Below are 18472 nucleotides of genomic sequence, written 5' to 3' on the forward strand. Positions count from 1 at the left end.
AGGGAATGGGGCACTGACCCACCAGCCCAATCTAGTGTCAAGATCAAGATCAAGATATTCTGCCTTGGTCAGACCACACCTGGAATACCGTGTCCAATTCTGGGCACCACAATTTAAGAAGGATGTTGACAAGTTGGAACATGTGCAGAGGAGGGCAACCAAGATGATCCAGGGTCTGGAAACTAAGCCTTATGAGGAGTACTTGAGGGAGCTGGGTATGTTTAGCCTGGAAAAGAGGAGACTGAGAGGAGATATGATAGCCATCTTCAAATATCTTAAGGGCTGTCACATGGAGGAAGGAGCAAGCTTGTTTTCTCCTGCTATGGAGGGTAGGACTCGAATCAATGGCTTCAAGTGACAGGAAAACAGATTCTGACTAAACATCAGGAAAACTTTCTGACAGTAAGAGCTGTTTGGCAGTGGAACCGACTCCCATGGGAGGTGGTCGACTCTCCTTCCTTGGAGGTTTTTAAGCAGAGGTTGGATGGCCATCTGTCATGGATGCTTTAGCTGAGATTCCTGCATTGCAGGGGGCTGGACTAGATGACCCCTGGATCCCTTCCAGCTCTAAGATTCTATGATTATAGGCCAAAACAAAGAATTCCATCTGCTCATCCAACATATATTTAAACCACTTGAGTTCCCTCAAAGAATCCTAAGAACTGTAGTTTCTCTATTACAGAACCACAACTTTCAGCACTTTCAACAAACTAAGGTTCCCAGGAAGTTTTGAGGGAAACCATGTTCTTCAGCATGTGCTGGATGTGCTTTAAATGTATGGAGCTGCCCAAGTTCAACTGAACGCATTCTTTTACCTTCCCAACTGCATGAAACATAAATAGCAAATACACCCAGAAACCAGGCTGTCTGTTGTTCTTTGTGGGCTGAACAATGACTCCGCTTTTGAAGCATGACATTTCATTGTGCATAAATTCCTTCTCTTTCTGGGAAATCTACTCAGGTGGATCAACTGTGTGTGCATCATCAGGTATGAAGCGAGCACAGGTGATGAAACAGGTATGGTGTCATGAATAGATGGAGAGTAGGGCAGTATAAGTTGTGATTATTCCTTTCTTTCCTATTCTGCATGATTGTTTACTTCCATGAATATTTATGAAGAATAGACAAATACACCTGTAAATCTAGTGTTCATCTTCACACTTTCATAATAAATCTGACTTTGCACACATTTAAAAAAGGAAGCAAGACCATTGTAGAAAGTTAGCTACACCTATGCCAAATTCAACAAGCTAAAACCCATTTTTCAACAGGCTAAGGCATGTCCATCTCTGCATATAGGTAAAGGTAAAGGTACCCCTGCCCGTACGGGCCAGTCTTGACAGACTCTAGGGTTGTGCGCTCATCTCACTCTATAGGCCGGGAGCCAGCGCTGTCTGAAGACACTTCCGGGTCACGTGGCCAGCGTGATGAAGCTACTCTGGCGAGCCAGAGCCGCACACGGAAACGCCATTTACCTTCCCGCTAGTAAGCGGTCCCTATTTATCTACTTGCACCCGGGGGTGCTTTTGAACTGCTAGGTTGGCAGGCGCTGGGACCGAGCAACGGGAGCGCATCCCGCCGTGGGGATTCGAACCGCCGACCTTTCGATCAGCAAGTCCTAGGCGCTGAGGTTTTACCCACAGCGCCACCCGCGTCCCATCTCTGCATATAATGTAGTTTAAAATCTCCTTAAACTTAGGGTGGCCATCTTGCATCATAAAAAATAAAATTAAAATTAAAAATGAGAGAAGGAAAGGGAAAGAAAACTCAAACCCAGATTTGCATAAAAATTACAAATTCTAGTTTATATGTAAAGATGTGCACTTAGGAAATAATTACTATCATTTAGTAATTTCTGGGCTGCATCAATAGGAGTATAGCATCTAGATCAAGGGAAGTAATAGTGCCACTGTATTCTGCTCTGGTCAAACCTCACCTGGAGTACTGTGTCCAGTTCTGGGCACCACAGTTCAAGAAGGACACTGACAAACTGGAACGTGTCCAGAGGAGGGCAACCAAAATGGTCAAAGGCCTGGAAATGATGCCTTATGAGGAATGGCTAAGGGAGCTGGGCATGTTTAGCCTGGAGAAGAGGAGGTTAAGGGGTGATATAATAGCCATGTTCAAATATATAAAAGGATGTCATATAGAGGAGGGAGAAAGGTTGTTTTCTGCTGCTCCAGAGAAGTGGACACGGAGCAATGGATCCAAACTACAAGAAAGAAGATTCCACCTAAACATTAGGAAGAACTTCCTGACAGTAAGAGCTGTCCGACAGTGGAATTTGCTGCCAAGGAGTGTGGTGGAGTCTCCTTCTTTGGAGGTCTTTAAGCAGAGGCTTGACAACCATATGTCAGGAGTGCTCTGATGGTGTTTCCTGCTTGGCAGGGGGTTGGACTCGATGGCCCTTGTGGTCTCTTCCAACTCTATGATTCTATGATTTACCTAGCAATACAAAACATCTCACCAAAGTGGGGGCCTGTATGCCTGCTCACTCTGTCCAGGCACTAAGTGTTGATGGGCAACTTCAAGACTCCTCCTTGCCCTTCTTACGGTTCTTGATCTTTCATCTGGACTTGGATCTGACAGCCCGTCCAACAGAGGACTGTCCTCTGTAAAGCAGGATAGAAGCTATCCTTGCAATCATAAACATGTCTACTCAGAAGTAAGTCCTATTGAGGTAATTGTGTGTAGGATTTCTACCTGAACAAATAAATTATCTCTACCTCCCCCACACTACCCTCTTTGATGCATCATGTGTTAGTGCAACAAAAGTAGAACGTGGTTTGCTGAGCCTTGCTTGTTCTCACAGTAAATGGAAGAATTGGACCCCTGGAGTTTATTTGCAACTTTAGAAAAATCACCTGGTTTTCTTTTCCTACATGTTCCAGCTCTTTGATTGCCTTCGTGTACCCAATTTTCATCTGATGCATGTCTTTAGCAATCTAAGAAGAAGAAGAAAAGCAGCAGCAGATTGGAACATTTTATTCATCCCTCCCAATAACCAGCACTTACTGCAAACTAATAAACAAAGTACAGTAGACAGATGCAAAAGAAGGCAGACTCTTGCACCTTTAACAGTTGTGTACTCAAGGAAATTTCAACAGGAATAGTAGTTTGCATGACAAGATGTACCTAGGAACCCCCCCACACCTCTAACTAACAAGTATTAAAGGTGGACGGACCCTGCCCTCTTTTTCATCTGTCAGTGCTAACAATGAGTGTGTTGTGGACAAACATCCATTTAAATTTTGACAGTAGTATAAGAGAAGCAATGAATGAATAAAGCTAAAGCACTAGAACCAATCTGTAAGATCAGAAAAATGAGTCTGTTTTACCATGCCATATAATTTAGGGTATTTTATAATACCTTATTATAATTTTATAATACTGTCCTTTTCTGGGTCAGTGTCTGAAATATGCATTTCAAACATTTCAGTGTTTGAAATATGCATTTCATTATTTGATGTTAAGAAACAGTAATGGTTTTAACAAGTAGCTGTTGTAAGCAAAAGCTGATCATGTGTCTGTTTATTCAGAAATCAGATCCCACCAAATTAACTGAGAATGATTATTATATATATGTGCAGGAATGCAGCCTTAATACAACCTGTCCAGACCTTTGACAGGTAATTGCAGTCACTTTGGCATGCTGTGCCATCCCTTTAATCCATAGGGTGGTGAGGCTCTGGATGGGCTTTGTTGTTTGTTTCTGAAACTGGCAGGAAGATGTGAAGTGAGGCCTGATAAAGAGTGTGGGTGAACTGAACAAGACTATTATTAGAGTTTGGGAGGTCACTGCCCCTCTGGCAGAATGCAATGCCTGCTGCCAAGTTCTGGTTTAAGCAGACACCGGTGTGCTGTGGGAAGATATTTACATGATGTCAGGCTTCTGGGAATCCGATCCCTCCCACGGTGGCAGTCAAGAAGCAGAGAAACAATTAAAAGTTCTTACCATGTAATTCATTAATATTCACAGAGAGAGTTGAAGGAATGCAGTCTTCTTTAAATAATGGCATTGCTCCAAGTAAAGTCCCACCCCTTATGTCTCTCCTCTTCTACGTCACCCCTGCGTCAGCTGATCTGGGCTTTCTGCCTCTGAGCTCCCTGTTCTACTACCTTCAATGCACGCCTGGTCCTGGGAGATGGGGGTGGGGTCAGGAATGCTTTCCAAAGACACTGAGTCTGTCAGCTGTCTCTCCCCTGGTGTTTCTTCTTCTTGCTGTTCCTCTTCCAATATTTCCCAGTTTCTCCCCTCTGCAGCCTCTGAATTATGCCCTTCTGCAAGTCACTGTTCTAAATCTATACTGTCCTCCTGTTCTTGGGAAGGTTCAGGAGAAAAAAAGGCGGCGGGGGGGGGGTCCCCACCATTCTTTCTCAGTCCAGTCCCTGGCACATGATAGCAGACTACAGACACATGCACATACACAGAGAGAAGGTACTCTTATCTCAATGGAAGGAAAAACTGCAATATTTACACCTCCATCCTAAATAGATTAATGGCAATAAAGATTCCACCGATTTAAATGAGAACTTACTTCCAAGTTAAGTGTTTATACGTTGCAGCCTCAGCAAGGCACTGGCAATTACCTACAACTTGCAACCAGCATCCCTGTAAACACTAAGCCCACCTCAAGCATTTCCCACAAGCAGACCAAAACAGGTGCACAGGCAGGCAGATATTTGATTTTGATTCCCACAAGCCTGTTACCATATCAGTTCAACAAAAGCAGACACAAAATGAAATTTATTTGCGCAGCCCTACAATGGAAAATTGTTTGCTTTCTCTTGAGTCTTAGCTTCAAGACCTGGGGAGCAATCCCAACCCCTGGCTAGGATCAGCATGGCTGACCAAGGTGGTGGAGCCATTTCACACCCAAAGCACTGCTGCTCACACTGGCCAGGGCAGAATGTGTAGGACAGTGTTTCCCAACCGGTGTTCCGCGGCACACTAGTGTGCCGCGAGACGTTGCCTGGTGTGCCGCGAGATGTTGCCTGGAGGGAGGTGGGCGAGTCGGGCGGCGAGAGGTGGGGCGGCGGCGGCGAGGAGAGGCCGCCCAGCGCGGGGCTCTCGCCGTCTGCCTGCCTGGCTGCCTGCGTGGCGCTGACGTCACGGGGCTGTAACGTGCCCCACATAGGCACACGCGGGGCGGCGAGCGAGCTCCCTCCCACATCCCATCGCCGGCTCTGCACCAGGCGGTAGAGCTCGGCGAAGTCGCCGCGCTGGAAGGCCAGCAGCGCGCGCGCCTTGGCCAGGCTCTCGCCCGCCTGCGCCTCCAGGCACGGCGCCTCGGCGTCGGGCGGCAGCGAGCCCAGGAAGCGGCCCAGCCGGCCGGGGTCGCCCGCCTGCAGCAGCGCCTCGCACCCGCACGAGACCTGCTCCGCCGAGAGGCGCGGCGGAGGCCAGCCCCGCGCTTGGAGAGGACGCAGCAGCCGTCGCCAAACCCGATCCTCCTCCTCCTGCTCCGCCGCCGTCCTCTGGCTCTCGGCCGGGAGGAGCCTGCGGCGACGGGGCGGGCGCCGAAGTTGGCAGAAGTTGGCGCGCCTCCTCGGCAGCGCCTTCGTCCTCCTCCTCCTACCTCTGCTCTCCTCCGGCGGCGGGGGTGCGCCACCCTCCCTGGCTGGGGGGCTCGGCGGGGCCCGCGGGGAAGGAGGCCATGTTCGCGGCGCGCGGGATCGCGGCCCCCCTCGCCCGCCTCTGGCCCGCTCCCCTCCCCCTGCACGCTGCCCTAGCCGTGCGGGTCTCCTCCCCCTGCGCCGCCGTCCCCTTTCCACATCCTAGGAGCCGCGGTCCGCCTACCGCCCCCGGGCCGCGGCGCGGCTCCCAGCCCGGGCTGGCCTCCGCCTCCTGGGACGCGCGCCCACCCCCGCGGCCCCCCAAACTTCGGAGCAACTCTCCAGACGCTTCTCCCCCGCCTCGGTCTCCCTCCTTTCCACTTCTCTTCCCCCCTTCCTTCCCTCTTTCTTTCTCTTTCTCTCCCACCCACCTTTCCTTCTATTAACTTTCCTTTCCCCTCCCTTCGTCCTTCCTACTTTTACTCCTGGGCTCCTCCCCCCTTTGCGCAGCCACAAATCAATCTCTCTCTCTTTTCCCCCCTCTCTCTCTTCTTTGCTCAGACGCAAAAAAGCGCCGCTTTTTGGAAATCCGGACTGCTGTCCCCGCTGAAACGATACTTTAAAAAAGGAAGAACCCACTGGCTCTTATTTCTGTTTAAAGCAGTAGATCCCGAACTCTTTTGGCCCACTGCCCCCTTGGTTCCACATCCCCCAGTGTCCCCTATGCTTACTCTATAGAAAGCATTACAGGGGTTAACGCGGCTCGCTAAGGAAGATATTAATAGAATTCTGCATTTGGGGGGAGACCCTAACAGTCATCTACCATTACCTTCTATGCTGTTACTAATTTTTTTTTTTTTTTTTTTACATAAGTAAAAAGTGACCTTTCCCCATCTGGCATGGTGGTGTGCCTCGAGATTTTTTTCATGAAACAAGTGTGCCTTTGCCCAAAAAAGGTTGGGAAACACTGGTGTAGGAGACCATTTTGTCCTCCTTTTTTGGCAGCACTAGCTCTAAATTGGGCCCAGCACCAGTAGCTGGATCAACTGGGAAGAGAGGGGGGCTGGATTGCTCTCCTTTCCCCCATTTAGGCATAGTTTTATATATACCTTTCTTTGGATGAAGTATAGCAACTGAGGTTACTATACTCTACTGAGCTTTCAGTTATTATAATATAAAAACTATGAGAAGTTTGCATTATGGTATTATGAACTTTGCTGAGAAAAAAAAGAAAGCTTATTCATACAGATAACTTCAATCCATCCTCAATTCTTATGCAAACCAGAATGCATGATGCTATATGGTGGGTGCCCAGTCTGCTCCTTCTCTGCCTTGTTTAGCTTGGAACAAGGTTATGACAGAGGATGTCTCATAGGGGATGAGCACACAAAGCCACCCTTCTCATCTGACCTCAGATGCCCTGATCCCAGGACAAATGCATTAGTTTGTATAAACACTGTCTATTGGATGCAAGCCAGGCTTCCACCAGAGTAAACATTAAAAAGGAAACAAAATATGCCTTGCCAAAGGATCAGGACCTGAACATATTATCATGTTTGAATAATTTCAGCAGTTAAAATTATTACTATTATTATTTTTACTGTATTATTATTCCTGAGGAAATTGAAATAAACTTATATTTTCTACGTTTCCTAGGGACATCACTTACAAAGCACAAAAACTGGTAAACATCTGTCATGGCTAACAGTGCAACAGACAATTTTTCATGTTGGCCTTCCCTTAAATGGAGAAAATGATTTAACAATAAATTAATTACCTGCCCTAAGAGAAGTACCCTCCAGTAGGAAAAGTAGAAGAAAGACTCTTTTCTCTACATTAGTGTGTTTATAAAAAGAAGTAATGCATTAGCAGTTAATTATCTACTGAAGTCAATTCATATCAGAAATTACTTTGTTTGTTTGTTTACCTTGGTAATATATAATTTTGCTAGTCTGTATGGAATGTAAAGCTGTTCTTCTTTGGACAGACATCCATCCAGTTGATTGTCATGAAAGAGCACTCTAGGAGCACTGGGGTGACCTGTGATATGTATATATAAATGTAATTCTTGACTATGTAAGACATGAAGCAAAATGAACCAGAAATGCTCATAGCTGTAAACTTCCTCTACCATTATCCAATCCCACTCAATATTAACCACTAAACATAAAGAACGCATTATTATGCACTCACCAGCAGAGAGAGGACAAAAGCACTTTAAGTAAGTTGAAGTCAGTCAGAACATGCAAAATATGTTAGAAATCCTGACATAGCAAAGGAATTACTCAAATTTGGCTAATTCAGGGATGGGGAACCTAGAGGTGCAGCAGATGTTGCTTGCTTACAACTCCACGGTCTCTGATCATTAGCCATGCTGGATGGGCTGATGGTTGCTGGATTCCACAACATCTGGAAGGCCACATGGTGACTTATGAAGGCCACAGGTTCACCAGTCCTGACCTAATGTGTGTAAAGGTAATGTTGGTGGTGAATTCTGACTTAGTGAAGCTTGATACACAAACTCCCCCACTTATGAGACAAGCATAGATACTCCAAGATTTGCCCCTGGGCTTGGTTTGGACCATATTGTATTTATTATTATTTCATAAAATTTATATACCACTTACCATGCAAACAAAAGACCTCTACTAAGCAGTATAGAAAAGACAATATAAAATGTTCAAATAAAAAATCTTTTAAAATGCTAGTAAAAACAAACATTTAAAGCAAGTTGCCTGCTCTTTTAACAGCTCTTTAAAACAATTGTACTTATTAAAATCATGTTAAAACTGCACACTAAAGTCACATAGCTGGGTAGGTTTGCTGAATAATAATAATAAAATTTTTTATTTATATCCCGTCCTCCCCAGCCGAAGCCGGGCTCAGGGCGGCTAACAACAATAAAACAGTACAAAAGTACAGCATAAACAACATTCTAAAATCATTCATTATAAAATTAATTAATTCAAGCCACAGGCAACCATTGGGCCAGAGCTCCGCGAACCAAAAAGGGGTTTTAGTAGATTATGAAAATAATACAGTGGAGGTACCCGTGTAATGTTAATGGACAGGGGGTTCCAAAGGTTAGTTGTTGTCACACTAGAGGATTTTCAAATGCTTGAATGAACATTATGTGGACTTGTAAATGTGCTAGTTCCACAGAGCTAAGCAGGTGGCATTGCTGCCTGCCAGTCAGCCTCTGTTCTTCCTTCAGCGTCTCATTTCCTGCTGCCAACCACATCCCTTCTTCCCAATTTGCAGCAGGCAAGTCACAGCAGTGGCAGCAAGCTCTTTCCCTGAACTCAGGAGCCCATGGCTTCCTAGGAAATTTAGTTCTCCAGAACTCCTGAATGACTACTGGGGTCACAGACACAAAAATGAGGTGAGTCAAGAGGAGTTTACACTTACCACAAATAGGATATATTTCTAAGGAAACACCCATGTCTCACCGTGGGAATGGTACAATGGAATGTATGTCAGGCAGAATATATGCTTCAGCCTATGCTGTCGAAATACCTTTTTGTGCAGTTTTGTTTCCTTTCCTTTCATTCAGGCATGTTACAAATGAGAGCTTGTTCTTGTTGAAGCTCAGTTTGTTCAACCAAGATTGGCCCTGCCCAATTTCACCTGTAAAAACAAGCCTTGTGTAAGAAGCCGGAAACATTCCTTTTAGGAATTATAACAAATGACAACCCAAAAGACATGAAAAGAATATTTTTATATGTAACAGCTGCCGCAAGGTTACTTATTGCAAAAAATTGGAAGTCAGAAGAAGTACCAACATTGAAAGATTGGCAAAATAATTTTTTTGAAATGATTGAATTAGCAAAAATGACGGCAACAATTAGAATGCAATCTAATCAAAATCTCAAACAGGAATGGAAATGTGTGGAAGAATACATGACCAAAAGATGCTCCATCAAGAATTTATTGATGTGTATAGACTGATTTCACAAAGTTAAGTTAAGCTAAGCTAAGCTAAGCAGATATATAAGATTAAATGTTTAATTATTAAGATACAAAATTACAATCTCAATAATAAAGTTACAAAATAATAACAAGGAAGTCATGCACAGGTGGAGGGAAGACACAGGGCAAGAAATAAGAAATGGATAAATGTTGGTACATAATGAAATGTGAAAATGTGAATTTATGAATATAATGTATATTTATCAATATGTAAAGATTTCATATATGTATTGCAACATTAATAGTAAATAAATTAAGTGCAAAAAATCCCCAAGCCTTGTGTGATTCTGTAGTGAATTGTCACATTATTATTGAATGGAAAGATCCCTTTGGTTTTCAAATCTCCGTTCTTTGGGTTACAGTGTGTTTTGTCTTTGGCTTAAACAGAAAGGGGGGGGGGGAAATGCACTCAGACATTTTTGTTTGCAGTTACATTTGAGAATAAGCGTTCCTCTGAAGTTTGAAATGCTTATGATGCATAAACACATATTATAGGTTATCTTCACCAGTATACACATTTTTTCCAAGCAATTTCCCCTAACATAATATATCTTATGTTATTTTCACTAATATATTCATTTTTTTGCACATTCACCTATTACACACATTTTTGTACTCATTATTTGCTTGGAGAACTGCATCACACAATTGAGAGAAGTGTGCAACAAGGGTTGAACATATTCTTCAGAGGAGGCTGGGAGGAGGCTAAGTGGAAAAACAAGTACAGTGGTACCTCGGGTTACAAATGCTTCGGGTTACGTGTTTTCAGGCTGCGGACTGCGGGAAACCTGGAAGTACCGGAAAGGGTTACTTCCGGGTTTCGTCACTCACGCATGCGCAGAAGCACCAAATCACGTCACGCGTGTGCACAGACGCAGCACTGGAGGTTACAAATGCTGCAGGTTGCGGACGTGCCTCTGTCACGGATTACGCCCACAACCCGAGGTTCCACTGTAAAGGCCATGGCAAGAGGTACAGTCACTGCATAAATTAATTGTGTCTTACTGTATTAACATTCATATCAGGTTCTCCACATTGCAACCTGGCCACCTTATCTATCTATATGAATGTATCTCCAAGTTCTTTCATTGCACACAAATGTATCAAATGATGGCATCAATGTACTGTATCTTATTCATTATGTAATAATGGGTAACAGCCTAATACTTCACTCTTCCCTGCTGATACTTCATTGGGTTCTGCAGAATGACTTTAATTATGGTCATAGAAGGTTCTCTGTGAGAATCTAAAATAATTGCCATGACTGGGAAATCTCCACTGAAATGAAACATGCAGATCTGCATGAACAATGATGAAAAATATGGCTGGATCCAAAGGAGCTTCAGCCAATGGAAGAACACTCTGGGTCCAACCCATCCAATCCATGGACTTCAAACATTTCTTGCTCATTTGTGTCAGTTGTTAAGGTGCTTAATGTGTACAATAACGGAAACAAATGGAGCGATTTTGTTGGTGTCAGGGACAGAATGCTTACCACATCCAGCTTCCTCAACAATGGCAGCACTTTTTGCAGCACATGGAGGATGCATTTGCAGCTCATCCATGTAGTCCATAATACTGCCCGGCAAAGGGATAGATGAGCTGATGGTTGTTTGTGATTTGGGCTCAGCATCACTTCTCGATGACTCCTCTGTCACTTGAGAGCTTGATGGGATCACTGTTTGCACCCAGGCCTCTGGAACAGCATGACATGAGTCATTCATACAGAAACAGGAGCAGGGCTATAAGACGAAGGCTACAACATAAAGAGAATTACAGTTTGCTAGCATATATAAACAAGCATGTTTCAGACCGTGGCCATAATAAGATGCAAAGATGGACCTGCCGAAGCTCCCACTTCTACTAATGAAGCCCTAAGGAAGTCAGATTAGCCTTAACCAGAGCCAGGGCCTTTTCAACACTGGCTCCAGCCTGGTGGAACGCTCTATCTCATGAGGCCAGGGCCCTGCAGGATCTGATTTCTTTCCGCAGGGCCTGTAAGACAGAGTTGTTCCGCCTGGCCTTTGGCTTGGAGCCAATTTGATTCCCTCCCCCTCTTTCTTTTTTCTTTTCCTTCTCCTCCTGCGATGAGGCTACATTTTAATATTTTAATGTTTCAATATTTTAATGTTGTATTTTAATTTTGTTTTTAAGTTGTATTCATTCAACTTATTTTTATTATTGCTTGTTAGCCGCCCTGAGCCCAGCCTTGGCTGGGGAGGGCGGGGTATAAATAAATAAAATTATTATTATTATTATAAAGTTCAAAGATTGGCTCCACTGGCTTAAGGCAGGGCTGTGACACCCCACAGCCCCAGGGCCATGCCTGTAGCTGGATCCATGCCTGTTGCTGGGTTTTAAAGTTGCAGGCTTTTCATGGTGAACACAAAGAGAGCCCGCTGGATCAGGCCAATGGCCCACCTTGGCTGACCAGATGCCCGTGGGAAGCCTGCAAGCAAAGCTCTGCCCACTGCAATGCCCAGCCTTTGATGGGGGCACTGGCAGCCTCATCCTCCATGAATTTGTCTGATCATCTTTGAAAGCCACGAGGTTGAAATTATTTGATTCACAGAGCTTGAAACAGAAAATATCTAGCACAATTTTTTTTTATTATTTTTTTTGTATTGAAGCTCCCTCCCTCACATTATCTTTCAGTTTATAAACTGACATGTTCTTGCCTGGAACTTCCTCACCTCTTGTTCCACCACCTTTCAGACCCCCAGAAGTTTCCTTTTCCTCAAATCCCTTGTTTCTGCCTGAAACATCTCCCTTGTTGCCTCCCTTTATTCCCTACCCACATCAGAAACAAAATCTATATAAGTGCATCACACAAAATCAGGCTCTGCTAGCCTTCCCTCTTTCTCCCCTCCCTTCCTGTGTTGAAATTTGTCTTTCCAATTGCTCAAGGCTGGAACCTGTATTTTGTTATGTCAGGTAAATGTAAAGGGACCCCTGACAGTTAGGTCCAGTAGCGGACGACTCTGGGGTTGTGGCACTCATCTTGCTTTACTGGCTGAGGGAGCCGGTGTACAGCTTCTGAGTCATGTGGCCAGCATGTGGCTAAGCCACTTCTGGCGAACCAGAGCAGCACACGGAAACACCGTTTACCATTCCCACCTATTTATCTACTTGCACTTTGACGGGCTTTCGAACTGCTAGGTTGGCAGAAGCAGGGACCGAGCAACAGGAGCTCACCCCATCCCAGGGAATTGAACCGCCGACCTTCTGATCAGACACAGGTGGCGCTGTGGTCTAAACCACTGAGCCTCTTGGGCTTGCCCATTGAAGGGTAGGCGGTTGGAGTAAGCTCCCGTTGCTCTGTCCCAGCTCCTGCCAACCTAGCAGTTCGAAAGCATACCAGTGTGAGCAGATAAATAGGTATCTGTGGTGAGAAGGTAAACGGGGTTTCTGTGCACTCTGGCTTCCATCAAGGTGTCCTGTTGTGCCAGAAGCAGTTTAGTCATGCTGGCCACAAGACCCAGAAGCTGTCTGTGGACAAACACTGGCTCCCTCAGCCTGAAAGTGAGATGAGTGTTGCAACCCCATAGTCGCCTTGGACTGGACTTAACTGTCCAGGAGTCCTTTACCTCCTTTACCTTTACATGAAGGTAGTGGCTAAGTGCTTTGTGAACCAGAGGCAAAAAAAAAGTGCCTTTCAGTATGTGCAGAGATCCTTTGTCTTACCTCTGAGCTCAGTTTTGCAGTTTGCTATCATATTATAATAAAGAGCATGCAAATCCCTTGTGCGTTCCTTATCCAGCCTCCTGGATTTGTGCAGAGGGAACACATATATGCTCCTGAAGCAAGTACCATTTGCTCATTCTATAATATACAACAGCTATATGAACTGCAAGTTCCAAACCTGCCACAAAAATTTTATTATTTCAGGATTTGTACCCTACCTCCCCTTCCCCACAAAAAGAATTCTCAAGGCAGCTTCTCCTATTATTATATTATTTAGTATATTACATTTATCATATTATTTTTGCTTAGAGCACAGGTGGGCAACTGATGTGTGCACTCAACCTCATGTATGTGGCCCCAATCCATCCTAATGTTCCCCCATTCTTCCATCCCCTCACAGTTTCTTTCTTCCTGTTCATTTTCTCTTCATTTTTTCCTGGCTTTTTTTTGCGTTGTTTCCCCTTTGTAACTTCAGAACAATTGGAAGTGGAGCTATTTTATCAGATAAAGATATATTTATGTTTAAGAATTATATGGCTATACAACACTAACAAAAGGCTCTGTTGTTCTAATCAGATGATCAAGTCATGAGGCCAGCCATGTCTCTTGCAGTTCATGTCACGGCAGGATTCTTAACTATATGACTTGGTAACATTATGATTATCTTGCTTCTTGAAGGAAATATTCAGGGTTTTACCCCTCTGCACAGATTTTCATATGTGGAATGCATGCATAAACCCAAATTAGTTCCAGTTACAGATGGGTAGCCGTGTTGGTCTGCCATAGTCAAAACAAAAAAAATTCCTTCCAGTAGCACCTTAAAGACCAACTAAGTTAGTTCTTGGTATGAGCTTTCGTGTGCATGCACGAGTGTATCTGAAGAAGTGTGCATGCACACGAAAGCTCATACCAAGAACTAACTTAGTTGGTCTTTAAGGTGCTACTGGAAGGAATTTTTTTTGTTTTGCCCAAATTAGTTCATAATCCAAATCATACTTCCCCTATTTTGGCTCGAATCCCTTTGGGAGAAACCCACTTGGGTTATCTAAGAGAAAAACAGGCATTCCACACACAAAGCATCTATTATAATCAGAGTTCATATGCCCCAAAGATTTTTAGATGACAGTAGAAAAATACATCCAGTAGTGATGTATGGAAGTGAGAGCTGGACCATAAAGAAGGCTGATCACCGAAGAATTGATGCTTTTGAATTATGGTGCTGGAGGAGACTCTTGAGAGTCCCATGGACTGCAAGAAGATCAAACACATCCATTCTTAAGGAAATCAGCCCTGAGTGCTCACTGGAAGGACAGATCGCGAAGCTGAGGCTCCAGTACTTTGGCCACCTCATGAGAAGAGAAGACTCCCTGGAGAAGACACTGATGCTGGGAAAGATGGAGGGCACAAGGAGAAGGGGGCGACAGAGGATGAGATGGTTGGATAGTGTTTTCGAGGTTACCAGCATAAGTTTGACCAAACTGCGGGAGGTAGTGGAGGACAGAGGTGCCTGGCGTGCTCTGGTCCATGGGGTCACGAAGAGTCGGACACGACTAAACGACTAAACAACACAACAAGAAAAAAATTCATAGGTTTGGAATTTGATGTAGCTCATAAAGTAACCACATCCCTTTCTGCTTTACAAGTGAGACTGAACAATTTGTAGAAATGGATGTTCTCAGCTTGGGAATTAAAGATGTGTGATTTCTGACTTTCATGCTCCCTATTCCAATATCCCCATTAAAAGCAGAAGCCTACCGAATGTCCCTTGCAAGAAACTATTAACTAAATTTTGAAGGATGTACATTTTCAAATACTAAACTTACAAAATGAAAATGATACAATAATAATTGAAATCAATGGAACTAACATGATTATGTTCATTAACTTCAATGGATCTGAGTAAAACTCAATGTAACATTGCCCTTCAAATGGTACTTGCAGTGGTAAAGTCTCATTGCAAACAGGAAAGAAATGGGAGAGTGAGAGACACACCCAGGACAGAAGGGGGCCTGAGAGCTAAAGAGAGAAGGGCAAGAAAGGAAGAGGCAAATGAGAGAGAAATTAGCCAAGAAGAAAAGGTGGGGGGGGGGGAGTGGGGGGAGGAAGAGATGAGTGAGGATGGGGTGGGGGGAGAGATGGGCCAGAGAGGATAAGAAGGTAATAAATGGAATACATGTTGAGAGAAGGAAACAGAAGGTGGGGTGAAGAGAAGAAGGTGTGCATCAGTGCATATGAGAGAGAACAATCTGAGTACAGATGAGAGAAAAAGAGAAACTCCCGTGGCTCACTGAGTAAGCACCTAGATGGTATGAAAGATTGTTTAGGAGTTTATCAGCCAAAACACTGCCTGCAGATTATTCTACAGTTAAATCCATAGTGAAGTTTTGGCAATGAGGGAGATATCACAGGATTGCACCACTGCCCCCAAATAGATTCAGGCATGCAGCAACTATACTCCCTTGTTATCTTTCTCATGAAGCTCTCAAAACACTTACTAGATTCACATGGGAGGACTTTAGACGGAGAGAATTTGCTGCCATGATTTATTGTTGCTAGAAGCCAAAATTGCTCTTAATACTGTCACAGCATAAAACTGTCTAACCTTTCAGTCACCAAATATACCATGGAAATAATGGCTTGCCTTGTTACTACAGGAATGCAAGAGATCTATAGCTTCCCTTCCCCATAAATCTAATCCTCATACTAGGCTCAGTACTAGTTTCTAGCTTCAAATTGTGAAGTTCATTCACAAATGTTGTGTAACCACGAACCATTACATTTCCTGGCCTGCTCCTCTCCCATCTCCTTGTTGCTGCTCATCTCCAGCAGTCTGGGGGCTGCAGCCTCCACAGATTGCCCTCCTCACAATCTTTTCATTCTGCTGCCTCCCAGGAATAGAGGCTCCCATCGCTAACTCCTGAAAACAACCCTCATTCCGGACCAACCATACATAGAACGTGTGCTGAAAGCACATTACTTTGCCCAAAGAATTCTGGGAACTGTAGTTCACCCCACACAGAACTTCAGTTCTCAGCATCCTTAACAAGCTAAATCAGAGGGCCTAGCTGGAGAGAGAAATTTCAATGTGCGAATCGCACAGGTGGCATGGTTAATTGGGCAGTATGTAAATTCTATAGATGAATGAACGTAGTGAGCTCCCCCTGTATTGCTTCATGCCCTCAGTTTTTGAACTCTCTCTCTCTCTCTCTCTCTCTCTCTCTCTCTCTCTCTCTCTCTGTGTGTGTGTGTGTGTGTGTGTGTTATGTACAGTAAGGAGGGATTCCTAAATTCATCAAAGAGCCATATAACATAATTTATTTGCTTATTCTTTCCACACAATCACAAGCATTGTAAACGGTAAAGCTTATTTGCATTGAGGCCATTGGTTGTGATCCTATGCATATTTGTTTAGTGGTAACTCTGTTGAACTCAATGTCTGTTGTTTTCCAAGACCATGATATAACAGTTTCTTGCTGTCTTCGGGTTTCACAATTTCCTAACAGTCATTTTGTAACTTTGCAACTATGAGGTTTGGAAAGACACTGGGTTAATTCGTACCTGTTTTGTTTTGGCTTTCTGCAGCAGGGAAGACAGAATTTCTTTTTTTCTTTGAGAGCCAAGACCGTGAAGACATGGGGATATGTTCTTCAGATGTAAGGTACATGCCTGAACAGAAATAAAATACCCGTATCATTCTTACAACCATTCATTCATTTGAATCTCTGTTTATCATAATGGCCATTTGAATGAGAAACAATAATCCAGACCTAGCTAGTTAGCTTGACTGAGACATACATGTTACTTATAATCTGTTTTGCAGTTAATACAGAATAAACAGATTAATGAGCTGCACATCAGCTTGATGTCTGGAAGGTTAACCCAGATGTTAAATATCCAGAGTCTGTTAGACCCTGAGCAGTTTCTACGTTCTGACATAAAGCAACACCTTTCTGCCAAGAGAGCCAAGGCAGTTTACAATGTTAAAAATATTGACAAAAACAAATAGTACAAAATATGTAACAGTGCATGTTGGACTTCTTGGGTTGCTCTGGTGGAAGAGACAGCCAAGAAAACTCAATAGATGCCACAGACACAAAGGGGGGGGGGCTCCATAGTCCTGCCCCCACCATGCTGTCCACTCCATTCAAGACTCCTTTCAGGAGAGCTGAGAGGAGACAGACTCCCTGCCAGGTTCCTGCTGCGTGAAATGCCAGCCTTGGTCTTTGCTCTTGCTAAGGTGGCCTGTTTCTTGCTGTTGCTTTCCTGTCTCAGTTTTGCAGAGGAGGAGATAGAGCAAGTGCCATCAACACAGATGGCTTGTGGAGGCAGGAAGAAGCTATCCCTCCATGCGGCATGTATGTATTTTTATTTATTTCATGGCAATTATATACAGCTTGATTGTAATAACATCCCAAAGTGGATTATGAAAATATGAAAGTATGGTTTGGTTTTTTAAAAAAATGATATACACTAAATCTAGAGGTTTAGAGTAGGATTAAATTCAGGTGGAGGCAAAACAGGGTATGTTCCAGGCAGAGCAGAACAACCAACCAAGATGAGACATGCCAACAACATGGCTGGGGAGCGGCAGAAAGTTCAGGGACATTCCCACAGAGGGAGCAAGCCAACGAGAGGCAAAAGTTTGAGGCTGGTTTGAGGATAGGACTTGTGACAGGCTGAGCACGGCCTCTGCTTGTTTCCAACTGCCTAGCCCCTGGCAGAGGGACCTGCTTGGATGCTGAAGGTCCCAGGTTCAATCCCTGGTGTCTCCAGGCAGGGCGGGGAATTGTCCCCTGTCTAAAACCCTGGAGAGCAGCTGCCAGTCAGTGCAGACTCAGCTAGATGAACCAGTGTCCTGACTTGATATGAAGTCGGCTTCCTATGTTCCTGGGACCAGTGAAGTCAGGGGGAAACCAAATGAGCTTTCAGGTGTGCTCACTAGAGCAGGTGAGTGTGAGGGAGGAGAGGGGACCTCAGTTTGCAAAATGCACACAGTGTGCCCAATGTGCCTCTAGCAACCTGCCAGGACAGACAATGATGATATAACATAACTACTTAGTTTGTACAGCTCTATAGGCAGGTGCAATGATATTTTTGTACTGCCTGCCCTAGACTTCTCCTCTAGCATCTTGTAAATCATCAGTCCTCCTTCCTTCCCCAGTTTTCAGCCACTCCTTGGCATTGAGCATCATTTCCCTGTCCCACTGACTGTACAAACCTATAACACAGGCTCACCTCTGCCAGACCTTGATCTGTACATATG

The 18472-nt window shown here is 44.3% G+C and overlaps 1 protein-coding gene across 1 annotated transcript in view; it reads right to left on the reverse strand.

The window, feature by feature from the left end:
- LOC114606889 (uncharacterized) overlaps nucleotides 1–18472 on the reverse strand; it is a 40951-nt gene that overhangs the window by 14834 nt on the left and 7645 nt on the right. The window contains exons 2-6 of the mRNA XM_077935962.1: nucleotides 16768–16875; nucleotides 11021–11221; nucleotides 9073–9183; nucleotides 7484–7596; nucleotides 2865–2945 (exon numbers count right to left, since the gene is read on the reverse strand). Of these exons, the coding sequence (XP_077792088.1) occupies nucleotides 2865–2945; nucleotides 7484–7596; nucleotides 9073–9183; nucleotides 11021–11221; nucleotides 16768–16875 (614 nt within the window). The remainder of the gene's footprint in view (nucleotides 1–2864; nucleotides 2946–7483; nucleotides 7597–9072; nucleotides 9184–11020; nucleotides 11222–16767; nucleotides 16876–18472) is intronic.

This window comes from Podarcis muralis, chromosome 11 (assembly GCF_964188315.1).
Source record: "Podarcis muralis chromosome 11, rPodMur119.hap1.1, whole genome shotgun sequence".
In the NCBI taxonomy this organism is placed as follows: domain Eukaryota; kingdom Metazoa; phylum Chordata; class Lepidosauria; order Squamata; family Lacertidae; genus Podarcis; species Podarcis muralis.